General features: G+C 36.4%; 1 protein-coding gene across 1 annotated transcript; it reads left to right on the top strand.

Annotated features, from left to right (window-relative positions):
- The first annotated feature begins 1,329 nt into the window (after positions 1-1,329).
- LOC144967973 (large ribosomal subunit protein eL24-like) lies at positions 1,330-13,681 on the top strand. The gene is made up of 5 exons (XM_078905801.1): positions 1,330-1,405; positions 1,581-1,656; positions 10,847-11,094; positions 12,497-12,596; positions 13,571-13,681. The coding sequence occupies exons 1-5, from the start codon at positions 1,401-1,403 to the stop codon at positions 13,658-13,660; spliced, it is 519 nt and encodes a 172-aa protein (XP_078761927.1). The 5' UTR covers positions 1,330-1,400; the 3' UTR covers positions 13,661-13,681.
- The last annotated feature ends 7,819 nt before the right edge of the window (positions 13,682-21,500 follow it).

Below are 21,500 nucleotides of genomic sequence, written 5' to 3'. Positions count from 1 at the left end.
CCCCTCCCGTAAAGCGCTTTGATCATAGTTAGTAGATGCTGCGTTATATAAATGCTCGAGAGTTTTCTGTTGTTTTTTTCATGAATTGAAAAAATGATGGCATGATTTAAGTAGTTAAGCTGTTAGACTTTTAACCTGGACTACCCAAGTTCGAGCCTCGAGGGGATGGGGGCGGGTAGTAGGGGAGGGGGGGGGGTCATTTTAAAGATTCTAATACTATCAGTATTCGCATATCATTGGTTTGCTTCAAATTAAAAAAAAAAATTTGAATAATGAATCGTCATTATGTTACCGGCATTCGCCGACGGATAGGCCTACATATGCTGGTCTGACATCCGAACGCAATTAATTATGGGCCTAGTTTAACATTGTTGAAACCGACAATATTTCGCGTCATTTTAAAAGATTTCCATGACAGTCTGAGCCCATAATGAATTGGGTCGTCAGACCTGCAAATAAGTGCAAGTCGGCATTCGCATATCGATTTTTTGTTTGTTTCTTTGTTGTTGTTTTTTCTTTTTTGATTTATTAGTTTTAAATTGATATTTTGTTGTTGTTGTTTTGTTTGTTTATTATTTTTTTTAAAAAAAGCAATGCGTCGTCCTTATAACTATCATCAGTATTTGCATACATATTTGTGTTGCTTCTGTTTGTTTGTTAGTTTGTATATTTTTGTTTTAACTGCTTTTGTTGTTTATTTTTCTTTCGATCTTTGTCATAATAATGCGCAAGTTAATCTTGAATCAAACATTTAACGAAACTAGCCAATAAATTGCAAATATTATCCGGCTATTAGCAAATAAGTACACGTCGGGCAATACATTTGATCCTAGATCAGATCTGCCTACTATTACTACGAACAATTCGTACGTAGAATTACGAAATTTTGGCTCCAATTTCAGAACTTCACGAGCATCTCTTCAGTCATTAAAACTTATTGAAAGTGAAAGTTGATGACAAACTTCATAACATTATTGATTTTGAAGTGTTAATTAATCATTGTGAGGGTAAATTGTTGGTTTTAAAAGTTAACTATAGCAACTACAATTTTTATCTCCTAAAAATTACGAATTTCAAAATTTCCAAGTTGACAGGTCTGCCCAATAGTCTGCCCTCGGTGATACCTAATCTTATTGTTTTGATTATTATTGAAATGGACAATACTTTGCGCTGTTTGAGAGTAATTCTATTACAACAACGAGCCCATAACAATTTTGGTTATCAGACCTCTGCAAATCCTACATGTCGATTTTTCTCTCCCAAGAAAATAAGCCTTTATTCCGTGCCTTGAACCTTTAACTAACAGTTTTCATATGAACATAAAGGGAAACATTTGAACAGGGGCGGTTACTCTTGGTAAAATCCTGTGTTTTTCTTCCTTTACATTTCTTGTCGCCAAGATGAAGTGAGTAAAATTTTTCATACCATCACAAAATCATACACAATCCACTATCTTTTGATAAATCTACGCAATATCACTTTCGTTATAAATAGTGACATGTTCAAACTATACGATGGCTCATATATTGCATTTCGATACATCAGTAATATGTGTTTATATCTTCTGTTTGTTTCCATAGGATCGAACTCTGCTCGTTCAGCGGGTACAAGATTTACCCCGGCAGGGGTAAAAAAATGGTGAAGATTGATGGAAGGGTAAGTTATTTTCTTTTATTGATGTGTTAGTACCGTTTTATATAATGACATAGATGTATTAGGCTATTGAATTCAATTCGTAAAGCCATTCATCATTTACCAATTCACCGTCCTTCCTCGGCATCGGTCAAGCCCAAGCCCATCTTTCTCCAAACTTTTGGGAGGCCTTCCGAAAGCGCCTACATCCCCAGTATTAGGTACTTTGGTAAAAAATTCAAATTGGATTGAGCTCAATGAAACCTATATCATTTTAAAGTGCTTTTCAACACGATTCTAATGATACCAAAATTGTGAAAATCAGATTTCAGATAAGCAGAAGAAAAGTTATGTTGGTTTAAATGCTGAAAAATGGTCTTCTATTTGCCTTTGTTATTTACTGACGGACTTTGTGACCTGAAAAGTGTTGCATTTCCGGTAGTAACCACCATTTGGATTTCAAAACTGGTCTAAAATGGCCGCTAAGATTTGAGTAAGGATTTTGCTGGAACGAATTTCATGGATGCGGTATACAACTTTGCCCTGAATTTGATTTTATATAAAAGTTAAGATGTTAAATAAACGAGCCAGCATGAAATTTTGATTTACCAAGTTCTAATCTTTTAATTATCCAATGCTAAATTATACCCTATTTTATCCATAATCAAAAGTTATACTAAATTGTCATTGATTTTTATATAAACTACACCAAACGATAGAGTAATTTCACCTGAAGAAAATAAGACATCAATCATTAAAATCCATCCATAAACAGAAAATCGATGGAACTTTTTCTGAGACCCATCACTCAAAAGTCCAAAAAATCGGGTCACAGCCGCTAGCCCATTTATCGGCTCCCTGCTGGAGGGCCAAATGGACGTTTACCAAAGTACCTACCAGTATTCTTGTTTCTCATAATGTCCTGGTAGGGGGTTTGGGCGGGGGGAAACTTTTTAAAAAATAATAAAAAGTCTCCCCCTCCCAAACCCGCCACTAGAACATTATAAAAAAAGTTTCCCCCCCCCTCCCCTGGTCCCTACTAGTAGGGAGTTTAATAGAAATTCTAAATGTACCTCACACACTTGAAACCAATGTCATATGAAAGAGCTGGCAACACAGATTACAAAACAGTTTGAATTTTGTTTCTATCTTGATTAGAAATGTAGTTACGGCAGTTCAAAGTCTGAAATTTCAGACCGATTTTTACCCCCATTGCAAAGTTGTGACCGAAATCGCGTGATGTGTTAATAAAAAATGGTTAAAACAGTCAATATGGAGTTCTTATCATATATTGTATACCAAAATGTTCGTCTTATCGAGGACAATGCATTTACATTAATAAAGAGGAAGATAAACATTTCAAATTAACACATTATTACATAATATTAGGCAGTTTAGTGAGCAGCAGCAGTGGCAGTCAAACTTTGACCCAACTCGCCCATAGGAAAGTTGTGACTGGAAATTGCCGTTCGCGTTTTGGGGGGTTCAATTAAAGATGCATAACTTCGTTATAAATAGGAATATCGCAGATATTTTGATATCATTATTTTCGTCTTTCAATTTCCTTTTAAATGGTGCCAATTAAAGGAAAAATCCATTAATAATTCCAGAAGTTATATGAGCCAAGGTCAAAAGGTGCCAATTTTTTTTCTCAAAATAAAAGTGACATAATAGTCCATTCATGTTTCTATATGTGTAGCAAAAACCCTGTACTTCATGAATCAAAGGCCCTTTAGATAACTTTAAGGTCTAACGCAGCATAATATCGTCAACAATACCTATAGGTTGCTGGTGTCACCTGTGACCGGTGACACCAAAATGAGACAAAAAACTCAATAACCAAATGATTTTTGTTGAGTATCAAACTTTATTTAGTAAGTTATAGACAAAAAGACACAATCAACAACAATCATAGTACAATAATATTACCAACTATTGGAGAAAATGTTGCTTTTTGGTGTCATCGGTCACAAGCAACATAGAATGCAAATATATTATTTCATAAAAATGTTTGTGCATTAACAACAACAACAATATTGCATATGCTTATTACCAGCAATGTTCAGAAACTTGTGGAATAAAATTTTGTGAAATAATGCGACCAAAGCATATCTTATTTAGCGACATTGGGTCACTTGTGACATTAGACCGATGACACCATTACTTATGTCACAAGCAATACCAAATTGCAATTTCGACAATATATCATTAATTTCAGTCAAACCAGTGTAATAACCACAGTTAAATATGGAATTTAATAACATTTCAGAAACCAAAGACTTCAAAAATAGAAATATACATGGAAATTAGAGCATCTGAATGTAACTTGTGACATAAGACCGGTGACACCATTACTTATGTCACAAGCAACACCAAATCATACTTTCGTCCATAATATATCATTATTTTCAGTCAAAAAAGCACAATAACCTACTATAAAATGAAATTCAATGATATTTTAAGAAACTAAATACTTTCAAATTGGAAATATGCTTAGATATTAGTAATACCATTGTTGCTATTACTTTGGTCAAAATCGGCACGAGAACGCAATGTTGCCTCAATAAATCAAGAATAGCAACTGAACACATGTAATATAGCCTGTTAAAATGTAATTCAATGACATTTCAAGCTTTGAAGAACATGAAAACAGAAATACATTAGAAACTTCAAACTTAAGTGTCACCTGTGACATTTTAACCAATGACACCAATGGTCACAAAAAGTACCAGAAGTTAGATAAATATCAGCCATGGTAATGAATTCATGTAACCATACCGTAACATCCGCCCTACTGCTCAAATCTGCTAGTTTGTAGTAATTTAGTGTGTTGATAGTAAATCAAATCAAATTTCTTGACAACCCTTCTTTTATCTGGATTCGTCAAAAGATTAAGTTTTGTCTTTTTCTTGATTGATACAACCCTGAAACATAAAAAATTAGAATTACAAGGAAATAATTAATTGTGTCAAAATCAGTCTTATGTGAGATGTCATAATATCATATTTGTAAATAGAATAACAGCTGAAAACATAATTTTTTGGTGGCACTTTGTAATATCCAATATCAAGTGTTGCTTGTGACAATGTAAAATAGCGATGACACCAAAGTTCAACTTACCTCTCCTGCCTGGAGCCACGCTGGAAAGGCAAATGAAAGTGTTGCACTTTAAAGACTGGTAAGAAGGGTGGATCAAAATTGCGAATCGCCATTTAACGAAACAAACTTCCACGTGTTCACGCATGCCGTGTTGCTTGTGACAAATGACACCAAAACCAATAAACCTCAATATCGGCAAAACGGTATACATTTACTCCAAGATTTGAATTCAGATAGTAAATCTATGCTTTTTTCTCATAATAAAACATTTTATAAACATTAAACATGAGCTTTAAAGTTTCGTGTCGAGTCTTAGTATTGTGCTGTGTTTGATGACACCAAAGGTCACAAGCAACACCAACTTTTTAAGAACTCTATATGAAACTTAATCAGATATGTAATATACTGCAATTGCGTTTAAAAGTAAATTTTGACTTTATACTATTAGTCAAATTTCAATCACGTGAGCTAAAACATCACATTTAATTTCTACATGATTTCTAAAAAGGTGATGCGTTGACCTCGTTTTAAGTACATGCCAAACAGTATTGAAATTTGACTTTCAAGTTGTTTATTTCATATTCTGTTGAACAGAGTATGTTGAGCTATCTCATTTTATCTCTTCTTCATATTATCAATTGATTACAAGCATTAACCCAATGAAAACAGCCCATAATTAAGTAAAAATCAAATTTTCTTAACACTGGTATCAGGCGGGCACCTTTTGACCTTGGCTCATATGAAGTTAAAATTTGGCAATTTTCAAATGTATTTCTTTTTTTATTTACCGCGTGTGTTTTTAAAATTTAAACGCTTGTTTTTAGAATAACATCTAAACTTTATTCATGCTAAATTTCAGGGCTCTATATCGATGCGCAGACACCTTTTAACTTTGCGCCGAAATGCCTTGTTTACATTATCTTCTCATCATGGCTGCCGGACGATATCGATATTTTAAACTTAGTTATGTATTATGTTAAATTTAGTCCATAATATTTTCAGTACTATTATTTGCTATGTTTTTATTTTGAATACATACTTTCCAACTTTATTTATAGGCTTTTTATAGTTTTTGTTTTAAAAGTTCGTATATTTCTTCTCTTTGTGAAATCCGATATTAATAATATCGATATTTTAAAAATACCAATTGCTTTAATTTAATTTAATTTTACTTTGCCATCAAGTCATCAAGTTTCTTTCCCATATGTTTAGATATGTTTATCATTTGTATCCATATTCTAAAGGCCTTAGCCTTAATAATTATTATGGTAAGAAGTTCTATTAGTTTTGACACCCCCATATATTGAGAGAGAAGGGGGGAGGGGGTGGGGGGATAAAATTATATTAATTGTCAGTTCAAATGATGTAATAGCAATAAACCCAAAGTGGTTCAGCAGAATTTTTTAAAGTATTAAAAGCCAGAACTTTCCTTCTAATTAGGTATAATAGGAAATCTGTTTCAAATTATTTGAACTTTTTCAATCTACCATTTTATTTATATGCAATTAAATTGCCATAGGTAAAAATAAACTCATTATGACATTACACAACGTTTATATCTTTTCATTTAAATACTTTCAAACCCTTTTTTATTCTCTATGTATTAATTAGAAGAGGGGAATTATTTGCAATTGTTTCAATGAGATATTGGGGATAAGTCCAAAAGTGATAGAGCAAATTGTTTCTTACGTCTAGCCGAGTTTTTGATTATGTAACATTTGCGTCATATTATGTAATAATGTGTTAATTTGAAATGTTTATCTTCCTCTTTATTAATGTAAATGCATTGTCCTCGATAAGACGAACATTTTGGTATACAATATATGATAAGAACTCCATATTGACTGTTTTAACCATTTTTTATTAACATCACGCGATTTCGGTCACAACTTTGCAATGGTAATTTTGGGGTAAAAATCGGTCTGAAATTTCAGACTTTGAACTGCCGTAACTACATTTCTAATCAAGATACAAACAAAATTCAAACTGTTTTGTAATCTGTGTTGCCAGCTCTTTCATATGACATTGGTTTCAAGTGTGTGAGGTACATTTAGAATTTCTATTAAACTCCCTACTATTAAATGGTGCCAATTAAGGAAAAATCCATTAATAATTCCAGAAGTTATATGAATAATAATAATAATAATAATAATAATAATACACATTTATATAGCGCTCATTCTCGTGTAAAACACAAGCTCTGGGCACTTTACAATATAAATATCAATTTTAAGTGAAAAAAAAAAAATAAAAAAAAAAATAAAATAAATATGAAGTTAAAATTTGGCAATTTTCAAATGCATTTATTTTTTTATTTACCGCGTGTGTTTTTAAAATTTAAACGCTTGTTTTTAGAATAACATCTAAACTTTAGTCATGCCAAATTTCAGGGCTCTATATCGATGCGCAGACACCTTTTAACTCTGCGCCGAAATGCCATGTTTACATTATCTTCTCATCATGGCTGCCGGGCGATATCGATATTTTAAATTTAGTTATGTATTATGTTAAATTTAGTCCATAATATTTTCAGTACTATTATTTACTATGTTTTTATTTTGAATACATACTTTCCAACTTTATTTATGGGCATTTTATAGTTTTTGTTTTAAAAGTTCGTATATTTCTTCTCTTTGTGAAATCCGATAGTAATAATATCGATATTTTAAAAATACCCATTGCTTTGATTTTAATTTATTTTACCATCAAGTTTTTTTCTCATATGTTTAGATATGTTTATTATCATTTTGTATCCATATTCCAAAGGCCTTAGCCTTATTAATTACTATGATAAGAAGTCATACTAGTTATAAATTTTGACAACCTTACACATTGAGAGAGAAAGGGGGGGGGGGGGGGGGGGGGGGGGAGGAATAAAATTATATTAATTGTCAGTTCAAATGATGTAATAGCAATAAACCCAAAGTGGTTCAGCAGAATTTTTTAAAGTATTAAAAGCCAGAACTTTCCTTCTAATTATAATAGGGAATCTGTTTCAATTTATTTGAACTTTTTCAATCTACCATTTTATTTATATGCAATTAAATTGCCATAGGTAAAAATAAACTCATTATGTCGATTTTTTTATTATGTAACATTTGCGTCATATTATGTAATAATGTGTTAATTTGAAATGTTTATCTTCCTCTTTATTAATGTAAATGCATTGTCCTCGATAAGACGAACATTTTGGTATACAATATATGATAACTCCATATTGACTGTTTTAACCATTTTTTATTAACATCACGCGTTTTCGGTCACAACTTTGCAATGGTAATTTTGGGGTAAAAATCGGTCTGAAATTTCAGACTTTGAACTGCCGTAACTACATTTCTAATCAAGATAGAAACAAAATTCAAACTGTTTTGTATTCTGTGTTGCCAGCTCTTTCATATGATATTGGTTTCAAGTGTGTGAGGTAAATTTAGAATTTCTATTAAACTCCCTAATAATATGACGCAAATGTTACATAATCAAAAACTCGGCTAGACGTAAGAAACAATTTGCTATAACTATATCACTTTTAGTTTTATCCCCAACATCTCACTGAAACAATTGCAAATAATTCCCTCTTTGATTTAATACATAGAGAATAAAAGAGGGTTTGAGAGTATTTAAATGAAAAGATAGAAACATGTGTAATGACATAATGAGTTTATTTTTACCTATGGCAATTTAATTGCATATAAATAAAATGGTAGATTGAAAAAGTTCAAATAAATTTAAACAGATTCCCTATTATAATTAGGAGGAAAGTTCTGGCTTTTAATACTTTAAAAAATTCTCCTGAACCACTTTGGGTTTATTGCTATTACTATTAAATCATTTGAACTGACAATTAATATAGTTTTATCCCCCCCCCCCCCCCCCCCCCCTCTCTCTCTCTCAATGTGTGGGGGTGTCAGAACTAATAGAACTTCTTACCATAATAATTATTAAGGCTAAGGCCTTTAGAATATGGATACAAATGATAAACATATCTAAACATATGGGAAAGAAACTTGATGGCTTGATGGCAAAGTAAAATTAAATTAAATTAAAGCAATTGGTATTTTTAAAATATCGATATTATTAATATCGGATTTCACAAAGAGAAGAAATATACAAACTTTTCAAACAAAAACTATAAAATCCCTATAAATAAAGTTGGAAAGTTTGTATTAAAAATAAAAACATAGGAAATAATAGTACTGAAAATATTATGGACTAAATTTAACACAATACATAACTAAATTTAAAATATCGATATGAATATTGATATCGTCCGGCAGCCATGATGAGAAGATAATTTAAACAAGGCATTTCGGCGCAGAGTTAAAAGGTGTCTGCGCATCGATATAGAGCCCTGAAATTTGGCATGAATAAAGTTTAGATGTTATTCTAAAAACAAGCGTTTAAATTTTAAAAACACACGCGGTAAATAAAAAAATTAATGCATTTGAAAATTGCCAAATTTTAACTTCATATAACTTCTGGAATTATTAATGGATTTTTCCTTAATTGGCACCATTTAAAAGGAAATTGAAAGACGAAAATAATAATACCAAAATATCTGCGATATTCCTATTTATAATGAAGTTATGTATCTTTAATTGAACTCCCCAAAACGGGAACGGCAATTTCCAGTCACAACTTTCCTATGGGCGAGTTGGGTCAAAATTTGACTGCCACTGCTGCTGCTCACTAAACTGCCTACTACTAGTACTAGTTTTAGTTAGAACAAGTATACGTTTATTTGGGAGAGCTTCCATGATAAGCTACTACATCCCAAGTATTCTTAGTAGTCGTAGGGGGTTTGGGAGAGGGGAAACTTTTATTTTATAAAGTTCCCCCCCCCCCCCCCCCCCTCCCAAACCCCCTACTACTAGAACAAGAATACTTGGGATGTAGTAGCTTATTATGGAAGGTCTCCCATTGGAATTGGGATTAGATACAATTACAACTCAACAAATGTCTTGATATTCCTTGCTTTATGTTAACTTTAAATTTAAATCAATGACTGTGTTGAAATTTCCTGAAATTAGAGTGACGCCAGTGTCTTTTGTTGAAATTGAAAATGAAATCATTGTCATTCTGAAAATAGTAGGTAATAAGTTTTAATTTTAACAACCTAGGCTAGTCTAGGCAACAGACTCTACTATTGACTACATTTTTTATTGATTTTTATTGACTCCTGGCTATTGACATTCATTAAGAAACCCTCTTTAACTTTAACTTTAGTTGTGAAAAATTCAGGGAGCCATACAAGTTCTAGCAGTACTAGCAGTGAAGGTTAAAAGTCCCATTGGAAATGAATACAAAAAAGAACCCACCACCCCCTCCCGAACCCCCATCCTTTATATTTATATTGATATAAGAAAAAATAATAATAGATAAAATTTAATAACAAAGAACTGGAAAAACAGCCAAAATATACCGTCATTTGGAAACTGAATTTTCATTAAAGTGCGTAAAACTAGATATAAATCTTGTTTCATGTTTTAGCAATAGATTTTGTTAATTGATGAATTTTTAAAGGGAGGTACTTGCTGTGTCTTTTATCCCCTCTTATCTGTTTTCCAATTGCTTTCTGTCTTTGTCTTGGAATGAGATTGTTTGGTTTTGTCCTGACCTTGGTCAGAGTCCTTGGCTGAGGGGGAAACAGTCGAATGTATAGTTATAGTTTTGGGAGATGATATTTTTTTCCTTGTCAATCATCTCTCTGTTATGCATTGTATTATGTTTAGTTTACACATTATATTATATGATTGGTAAACATTTGAGTGTGTTCCTCTTAGTTGGGACCTGTGCTTGTGTCTGGATGAGACTTTTAGTGATCTCAAACTAAGTACTTTGATAGAGTGCTTTTGGAATCTACACCTGTTTCTTTTTTGAACCAATTCCCCTTTGCCTTCCCTTTTCTCAGATGCTTTATTGTAATTCTATAACTTTTTACTATCCCATTTTCTTTCTTTTTACTGGCGCTGATATGACCTTAATGTGTTGCAAGCGCCGTAAAACCCTTAAAAACAAAAACAAAAACAAAGGTTGTTTTTGGTGTTTTTTTCATTTGAGTAAACTATTGATGTTTCCTCAATATATAAGCCACATAACTTATTTGATTGTATTTCAGATCTTCAATTTCCGGGATCATAAATGTGAAAGGTCATACGCCATGAAAAGGAATCCCAGAAAGGTCAACTGGACAGTTTTATACCGCAGGAAGCACAAGAAGGGACTCATGGTTGAGGAGGCCAAAAAGAGAACCCGTCGTACCACAAAATTCAAGAAAGCTATTGTTGGTGCAACCCTCTCTGACATTATGGCAAGGCGTAACGAAACCCCCGAATTCCGTAAAGCTCAGCGGGAAGAAGCCATCAGGTAAATATTCTATAGAAGGAAAATGTCTAGTTTGTATGACTTAGTAAGTTGTTCGTAATTCACAAACTGATGGGACACTTTTCATTAGATGTATGAGAGGTCACTTAGCAAAATTTTCATCAAGGGTATTTTAACATTAAGGAATGCACCTTATTTTAGAACCTTAACTTCCTCATAGATGCAGCCGTTTGAATTGGTGGTTTATCTCCACCCATCACCATCACAATCCCGCCTTTTTCAGAAAACAAATTATGAATAAAAAAGACTCATCACTTTGGGATGTTTATGTAGTGATCTACATCATCCACTACTACTACGCAACTATTGCTATATTATCATCCCTACCACTGCTACTACAACCATCACCACACCCTTACCACAACTACTGCAACCACAACCCCTACCACCCCCACTTCTACAACCACACCCACATCATCATCCCTACCACCAAAACTACAGCCACCACTACTACTACAACTACCACCACATCATCATCCATACCACCCCTACTACTACAGCAACCACCACACCATCATCCTTACAACCACTACTTAACTACAACCACCACCACCACACCATCATCCCTAAGACCACTACTACTACAACTTCAACCATATCATCATCCTTACAAGTACTATAACCACCACCACATCGTCATCCCTACCACAACTACTATAACCACCACCACATCATCCCTAAGACCATTACTACTACAACCACATCATCATCCCAACCACTGCTACTGCTACATCCAAGAGCATATCATCATCTCTACCACAACCACTTAACTACAACCACCACCACACCATCATCCCTGTCCACTACTACTACCACCACCACCAAATCATCATCCCTACCACAACTACAACAGCATCCCTAATACCACTACTACTGCAACCACCACCAAATCATCATCCCTACCACTACTACTACTACCACAAGCATCACCACATCATCATCCCTACAACCACAATTTGTTGTATTACACTTTCAACTTTTGAAATTCTTCCTAGTTTTGTTGGAAATTGCGCGACACATTTTGGATTGCATCTTCTTCGAAAATTTTAATGATATTCAAATATTTAGGTTTTAGTCATCTGTGCATGGATGGGTCATGCTCTACAGGAAAATGTCCTCCTTTTTTGTGACCAGTCATTCTCACCCCTGACTTCAAAATCATTAACATTATATAGTCTGGCATCAACTTTCATTTTCAATGTTTTAATGACCAAGATATGCTCATGAAGTTCTGAATTCTACCAATTTTTCGTAATAATGAGGTATGTCTGCAATGAATCAGCAACCCTGCTTACTATTACATGAGTTTGTTGAGTTTAAAAAAAAAATAATTCTCGAATTCTTAGTTTGTATTTTAAAATTCTTTTTTATATTCCTTATTTAGAGCCTTGAAGGAAAAGAAGAGGTTGAAGGAAGAGAAAAAGAATGCTGAGAGGATAGCTGCCGAGAAGGCTGAAAAGGCAGCACAAAAAGCCGCATCCAAGGTCAGTGTATTTTGTTATGGTCAATATTTGAAACTGCAATCACAGCCATAGTTTCACGTCATACATCAAATCTACATCTAGCCCATCTGTAATGCCCGGGTTTTTGAACTATAGCATACCTGCCAAATCTTATGAATTTTAGACAAATTTCATGGACAATTACGAAAATATGAAATTGTATGGAATAATACTTAAATAATGATAATAATAATGATTGGAAGAACTGCTACTACTATAATAATGATGATTATGAATTTAATAATACTGACTACAATAATGATGATGATGATAACAATAATAAAGCATTTCTACAGTGCATAAGCATGATGATATAATGAAATGTTGAAAGTGATCATCGATGTCAAATTGTGGTTGTTCTTTTACGATTTCGGAAATTACTAATTTCTTTGTCAAATTACTAAAATTTGACATAGAAATTACTAAATTTGACGATTTCAATTTGGCAGGTCTGCTATAGGGTCTAATGAATTTGTTTAATCGTTATGAATCGCATGTTTGAGTCCTGGTAGAGATTTTTTTTTTTAAATAATGAAAAACAAATGGAAATTTGTGGATGACAGAATCACTCATATTTCAGTGTTCCCACGGGTCCTGGGATGTGGAATTGGTCATTTTTATTTTGTTGAATCCAAACTTGCTTATTTTTAGATTGTTGAAAGCGGAATACTAGTGATGTCCATTAATAAATTTAAAAAAAACACTGGATGTTTATACCTTTCCTTTGCTGTCTCAGTATATTATATCCAGATTGCATAGTATCATTGAGGCATATTGCCAAATAGATGGAATCAGTGTTGTTTGTGAATATATAAAGTGGATGAGAATAAAACAAACGGTAAGAATGGAAGGGGTGCCTATGTCCAGTGTGACATTGATATGTGGTGTTACTGATTACATTTTTTAAACAATCTTAAACATGCAGATAATTTTTTCCCTCTCCTTCCTTTCCACAGCAAAATAAACAGAAACAATTACAGAAGAAGGCTGCACCTGCCTCCAAAACTGTTAAGAAGGCTGCTCCTCGTGTTGGTGGAAAGAGATAAATAAATTGTCCATGTATATTTTATCATTTGTTTGTTACATTTATCAAAAGTTATGGGAGAGCAAGCAGTGTTGTAGTCTCTAAATGGCTAAGGGGGCAGTTTGGGGGGGGGGGGGGGGGGGGGGGGCAGAGAAGCACTGACACTGTTGGAAACTATTTCCTTAGCATGCTATCCAATTCTCAGTGGCTTTTTATTTTCTTTCTTGATATCGTCTTGACGCAGTTTCGATAAAATTCTACCTACTAGCTAATTGTGGGAAATGAAATATAGAACATTTGGAGTACATCATGCTCAATGTACTTCAGGCAAGCCAGATAAGTTTGTAGAATCTCTGTTTCGTCAAATATGTAGACACAGCTTTTAGATAAGGGACTCAGACTGCCTACTGTATAAGTATATAATCTAAATGTTTGGCATCCATGTCTCAATATTGATGTCACGCATTTTATGTTGGCAAAATAGTGAATATCATCATTCACTGCTGATTCTAGCTTATAACAGAGCGCACATCACCACACCATACAACATGGCATACAGGAAGAGGGGAACATGTAAACTTATAGACTTGAGACCATAAATATCAGGTGCTTGTCACCGGAAACAATCAACCCTACTGATCCTGGAATGACATCACTCATAATTTTAACACAGACGATTGAAAAATATACACAGGGTTCTCATGTGTCGCAGTGCATTTCCTTCATCGGTGTGTCAAAATATTGTGATAAATACAATCTGTGGGTTTGATAGCTTCGGGTGACAGGCAAGTACAAGTGGAGCCTCAGTATAACTGATGGTGGGACCAGCCTAATGTACCTGTAATAGCCAAATCTCACCATTTCTCTTTCTCACATACAAACACTTTGAAACTTATAATGTGTCTTTGTTTAGTACTATGCACTGTCTTCGTGTAGCACGGCCCATGTTAGTAATCTCAGTTTGTTCGCCCTATATTTTCTTAGTACATTACTAATTGGATTCTAACATGCACACGTGAGAAACCAAAATCTGATGCTCTTGGGAAGTAACCAATGCATACAATGTTCTTCAAGTACTATTACTATTACTGTGTGACAATGTGGTCTTGGTGCTATGACACTCGCTTTCAGATTGGAAGGCCCTGGGTTTGAATCTCACTCTGAGCCATTCATAGTTGAGTCCTCTACGAACGTTATCATACTCGGGTGTGTGTTGAGTCCTCTACTCACAATCTCATCATACTCGGGTGTAAAATGAGTATCTGGTGATTAACAACAATGCCTGTTGGAGTAAAATTGTAATATCACCCAAAAGACGCTATGTCTCGTCCTACATGTGACAGGCCTGTAAATCTTCTGACTATTGTCGGATTTCCGACAGTACAATTTTGCTCTATATATTCTGTTGTGTTATTTAAAAAAAAATTATAGTAAAAATAAAGTTCGTAACATTAAAAAAAAATTAAAGTAGAGCTTTTATATAGCGCAATATCCACTAAATGTGCTCAAAGCGCTTTACAAAGGGTCCCTGACCAACAGCAGCATGTAACAATTAGAACGCCTGTTAGGCGATATTACAATTTTTTCCGACAGTGACAACGCTGTTGACGGCCAGGTACTCAACTCATTTAACACAAACATTTTACAACTCACTCAGACCTGGGCCCAGAAATGTGTGTACTCTCTCAATTAATTGGGATTTTTTTTTTTGGTACCATAAAAAATGACCTCATTATAAATGAGTTGGGGACAGTGACAGGATTTGACTAGTCAATTTACATGTCATATCTGTGTTGTGTTTATTAATTAATCCATATTTTTGTCCTGTTGGTCTATTTTCGCATGTTCACAAAGTTCTGACAACTTTTTCACCAACCATTTATAGGCCTGATGTTAAATGTTACTGTTGGCTAGGGACATGTACTTCAGATTTGTAAATTCTCAGTCAATTAACTGCGGCTATGTGGTCTAGTGGTATGACACTCGCTTTCGGATCGGAAGGTCCTGGGTTCAAGCCTCGCGCTTGACGCATAGTTGAGTCCTTGGAAAAGGCTCTTTACTCACATTCTCTCACCGTACTCAGGTGTAAAATGAGTACCTGGCCGTTAACAGCTTTGTCTTTGTCCGAAAAATTGTAATATCGCCTAACAGGCGTCATGTCCCGTCCTACATGTTAAATGTTGCTGTTGACCAGGGACCCCTTGTAAAGCGCTTTGAGCACATTAAGTGGATATTGCGCTATATAAAGCTTAATTTATTAAATCAGTCAATTCGTCAAATTCAAATATTGTTTAGAAAGAAAGAATTCATGAATCGTAGTCGAAGGACTGTAAAGTAATTAGGAGTGTTCCAAGGCGCTACGCATAGCTCATGGACCGTTTATATTAACGATAGATATATTGCCAAGGCTAAGTGTCACATTTTAGAATTGCAATTTGCTGTGTCTGAACACATCCCAGTGTATTTTCACACAGCCTTCGTGAAATAATTTTTTCACTTTTCAAACCTGTCGTAATCCCAATGGTAGTGGTAGTCAATTTTAACTGAGCTGCTGAGCGATAAATTTCACTGTTTCGTCTAAGCTAAAATTGACCACATTTACCTTGAGGGAAGTAAAATGCGAAAGCTGGAAGTGCGTTATGTAGACACCTTCAAATCGAAAGTTAACAAACCGTTTCTAGTTTCTTCACTGATTGGGTATCAATTATAAGGAACAATGGTAAGTAGCCTAATTAATTCCCGCGCAATTTAGTTTTCTGCCATTGTTTTGCTCAAGCGATCTTGCTGTTTACCTTTCATTTCGATTCTTTGGATTTTCTGCTATGACGAATTACGAAGAGTTTCAGTCAATTTTTATAGAGCTCATTTACAGGTCTAGTTCTAGTACTTTGAGCATGTTTAGTGGATATGTTATTAAGTGAATGGGTAGCTGGGTCTATTAGATCCGGGGGAAAGTACTTAATGATAGACTAGCAGCCTATCCAAAGGGTAGCAAGCAAATACTATTGTCCATTTCACACTAAAGAAACCAAGATAAACTGCAGTTCCATGGGGCTAATGGTTCTGAAGGACTACATACAACTTTCCCATATCAGGAATACGGCTTGTGGATTTTGGACATTTCATTTTCATGCATTGAGTTATGGGCTCAAATTTGATACATTGTACAGCTATTAAATTACAATTAAATTATCCAAGACAAAGGGGAATTAGTTCAAATTGGGAACAGATGTAGAACAGTAGATTCCAAGAGCACACTATCATCAGTGTACTTAGTTTGAAATCCTGACATCTACAGGTCCCCACTAAGAGGAACATTCTCAAATATTTACAAATCATATGTAAAAGAAATAAATAATAATAATAAAGTGCATAACAGAGATGATTTACATGACATAAAATATCATCATCATCTCCAAAACTCCTGGGCCAGGATAAAACCAAGTAATCTTATCCCGAGACAAAGACAGAAAGCATGTTGGAAAACATATAGAGGGATACAAGAGACAGAAAGTGCCTCCCTGTCCACTGCGGGAGGTCAGGAACCCCACCTAGACTGTTTAGGCCACACACACACTGGCACCATTGAGAAGCACCTCCCACATTACCCCAACAGGCCAAGCTGTCTGGCATGGCGGTTTTTTGCATTGCTTGCAGCCGCAAAAAAAATCGCAAAATATCACTGAGTTGCATTGCGGCCACAAAATCTGCAATTTCTTTGCAAATCTTCGACATTTTGCCTAGAAAAAAAACTTTTTTTTTTTTTAAAAGACCAATATTTTTTCTTTTAATTTGATAGCTTATGTAGAGCGTGAAAGCTAATTAAATCAAGAGTAGTTTCTTTTCTACTATCTCATTTGCTTCCTTTTTACTGGTGCTGATATGATCTTACATTTGTTGCAAGCGCCTTGAAACCCTTAAAAACAAACAAATACTTATCTCTTTCATGAACTAATGGGTTTTTAGGAAAATTAATCGCAATTTTTTGCCAATTTTGCTGGTTTTAGCTTGCTTAAAAAAAACGCCATGTCAGAGCTGTAGGTATCTTCTCTTACTCTTATGACGATACGCAACCACAAACTGAGGAGCAAGGTTAGAAAATCCTTGGAAAAGATTCTAAATTCACATTTCTCACCATACCCAGGTGTAAAATGTACCCTGGTTGCAACATTGTTAAAAAAGGAACTTAATAAGATTTTGTCCCCTGAATCAGCCCGGTCTTTACAAGTACAAGTGTTACGTCTTATTTACTTTTTTAAGTGTTGTTGCTCTGAGACCAGACTAACCGGGGATGCATTTGGTGGACAATGTATTTTTTAAATAGATGTCGCCCATTAACAGGAATAATCACTGTGTAAAGGCTTAGAGCAAAGAGGCAAAAAAAAAAACCCCCCAAAAAACGTTGAGCACAGACGGATTGACAATACAAATGTTTGGAGAGCATCTAAAGTGAATTTTGTGATTTAAAGAAACTGAATACGTAAATATATATATATATATATATATATATATATATATATATATATATATATATATATATATATATATATATATATATATATATATATATATATATATATATATATATATATATATATATATATATGTATATTTACAGGGCCATTTGACTCACAAGACGCTAAAGGATGGAGTGAAAGAGCCCTTTACTAATAAATAATTTGGTCGGAGCTCAGTTGAGGTTATACAGAAAAATTTTCCTTTGAAAAACCAATGAGAGCTGATCTTTTTGATAGATTGCAGTAGTTTTGACCAAAACGTTGAATTGATTTTGATATCGGCTCCTTATGTCCTTGGAGTAAATGGGGAAAATAGGAGATGTCAATGTAGCCCCATTCTCATACATTGCAGCCTTTGTATAAATTGTTGCTTTTTGAGCACCCAAACCAGTCTCCAAGTCACATGTGTGAAGTGAGGGTCTCATCTTTAACTCATGCGGGGGGGGGGGGGGGGGGGGGGGGGGGGGGGCGGCGTGAGAGAGCATTGTAAACGGTAGCGTGACTCAGTGCCAGTAACAGTATTACTTTAAAAACGTAGTCATATTTCAATGGAATGATTTCGTACATACAGTAGCTACCTCTTTTTGTGGGAAGATGTGAAGAATAATGATTGAAATTACATTTCTAATACTATGTGAGGGAGGGGGAGATGGGGATGACCCAATAATCTTAACTCATTCAGTCAAGTAGGAGTTAAGGGGAAAACAAAAATGATCTTAATTGCATCTGAATCTAAATTGAAGAAAGTTCAGACACCATCCATTACAATTGAAGACACTATTATTCATGTCTCAGACAAAGCTAAAAACCTTGGAGTCATCCTAGACAATTCGCTGTCCATGGACCATCATGTTGACCACCTCATCAAAATCCTGAATTTCAAACGTTTTAGAATTTCACGATTTAAGGCTTTGATTCCATTGGATGCTCTACAACAAAAAGTTGCTTTGGCACTGATCCTATCCGGACTTGATTACTGTTATGCTCTTCTCACTGGTCTTCCAGATTATAAAATTAGCAGGTGGGATAGGCAAACTTCAAAGAATTCAGAATAGGTCTGCGTGGATGGTCCTTGGAAAGTCTCATCTTGATGACACCAATGCGAAATTACTCTCCACTGGCTACCTGTGAAAGCCAGAAGTGAGTACAAAATTGCTCTCACCTGTTTTTATGAATTTCAATCTTCTCTCCCTCTTTATATTCACGTTCAAGACACTCTTCAGCCTTATGTTCCCCCTCGTGGATCTTTACCTTGCAGCTGGTGAGGGGGCTTGAGCCACACGGGAGGGCAAAGATGTAAATCCCGGTTGACCGTCACGAGACCATCCCGGGTATCGAGCCAACGAGCCACATGAGCTGCTCGCCCCGGTGTGTGACTAAATTTGATCCAACCCGGTGCCCGAATAGCAGCCGCTATCCCGGGCGCCACACTACTGTCTTCATGAAGGTTCCAAATCAGTTCAGTCAATGGCGAAGCGGTCTGCTGCCTAGCCAAATAATACCGCGTTCGTGTCGTCGGCACGTTCGAGAAAATAGCAAGCGTCCCTCTCATCAATCGATTCGCGGCCTGCCGATCGGAAAATGCGACGACGGGGATAGCGAACTGACGCATATATTGTCCCTGAACGTCGAGAGCCAGAGTATGGCAAAAAATGAGCTTTTATCAAAGCTATTGGCCGCCCATAGCGTAGACATCCTCCTGTTACAAGAGACGCACCTTTACTCAGGCGCGCAATCTTCCCGATTCCAGATCCCAGGCTATACGGTGGTCCAATGCGAGGACACTTCGAGGCTCAAAGGAGGGGTTAGCGTTTACGCTAAAGAGCCATCGAAGGTAAGGGTCATTGAGAGCGTAACGGACAGCAATGGGGTGAACCGAATTTCCGTGGAAGTAGGTGGACTGTGTTTGCATATCTACAAACCACCTAGAGCGACTTGGACTACACCACCGGTACCGGTGGTCAGCCATCCTTTCATCTGTCTGGGAGACTTTAATAGCCACCATCACGAATGGGGCTACCGAGACTGCAACGAGGCAGAGGACAACTCATCTCATGGATGGACTGTAATGATCTACACCTAGTGTACGATCCTACAGCCAAGGGTACCTTCCGGGGTACCCGCCATAAGGAGTATACTCCAGACCTCACTCTCTTTACGAAAGGCGCGAACGGTGAACCGCTGCAGGTGAAGCGAACAGTCCTCGGGGACTTTCCGCATAGCCAGCACAGGCCGGTTCTTGTCACAGCTGGGGTGACAATACCGAGGGTGCAGTCTCTCCCACTTTGCAGATGGAACTTCAGGAAGGCTGACTGGGAGGAATTCAGTTCCTATATCGAGCAGGTCTGCCCTGCGATTCCTCCCAAGTCCAAGAATATAACCAGATTTAGCAGGCTACTGGTTAAGAGCGCTCAACGCTCTATTCCACGGGGCAAACGGAAATTCTACACCCCTTGGTGGACAGCAGAGTCGGAAGAGCTGTACCGAGAGTACCAGCAGACCCAGTCCCAGGATGTAGCCGATAGACTACTTCACAGTCTCTGGCAGAGGGAAGGAAGCAACAGTGGCGCTTGATAAAGAAATTGGACCCAGATCGGAATTACGCGACGGCTGCACCGGAGTGTAGTGTGAGGCAGACACAATTGCCAAGAACATTAAGAGCCGTAGCAAACGGGTCCCTAATCAGGCTTTTGAGCGCGGTGTCCGCAAGGCGTACCGTGCGATTTTGGACTCGTTACCTGCGGAGGAGTTGGACTGGACGGCCCCGTTCAGTCCCCGAGAAGTGGGTGCAGCCATTAGCGATGTCAAGAACGGCAAAGCAGCAGGGATAGATGGTGTATATCCCGATATGGTAACGCATCTGGCTCCCAGGGCACGGGCCTGGCTGGCAGAGGCAATGTCTGACGTCCTTGCAAAAGGAAAGCTTCCACAAGTGTGGAAGCATGCGAAGATAGTTGCCATCCTGAAGCCAGGGAAACCGGCGAAGGAGGCAGACAGCTACAGACCCATATCGCTGCTGAGCTGCCTTTACAAATTGTTGGAGCGTGTTCTATTAAACCGATGGGGGCCGGTCCTAGACGCTGCCCTGCCACCCGAGCAGGCGGGCTTCAGGGAAGGGAGGTGCACCACGGAGCAGGTCATTGCCCTTACAGAGCATATTGAGCACGGGTTCGAGAGAAAACAGCAAACAGGTGCTGTCTTTATAGACCTATCAGTGGCATACGATACGGTCTGGTGCGCACAGCCGTTTAAATAGGGCCCAAACTTTCACTTTAGTTACTTCTTCCCTCACTGGCTACCGTCAAGTAATGTAAACAATCTACCGTCAGCCACACTGATAAGAGC

This window comes from Berghia stephanieae, chromosome 3 (assembly GCF_034508935.2).
Source record: "Berghia stephanieae isolate SIO BIC M18660-M18661 chromosome 3, UCSD_Bste_1.3, whole genome shotgun sequence".
Taxonomy (NCBI): domain Eukaryota; kingdom Metazoa; phylum Mollusca; class Gastropoda; order Nudibranchia; family Aeolidiidae; genus Berghia; species Berghia stephanieae.
This window is presented reverse-complemented; position numbering and strand designations above follow the sequence as displayed.

Coding starts and splice junctions, on each gene's coding strand:
- LOC144967973 (XM_078905801.1), top strand. Junction 1,657..10,846: donor TGGTGAAGATTGATGGAAGG/GTAAGTTATTTT, acceptor ATTGTATTTCAG/ATCTTCAATTTCCGGGATCA. Junction 11,095..12,496: donor CAGCGGGAAGAAGCCATCAG/GTAAATATTCTA, acceptor TTCCTTATTTAG/AGCCTTGAAGGAAAAGAAGA.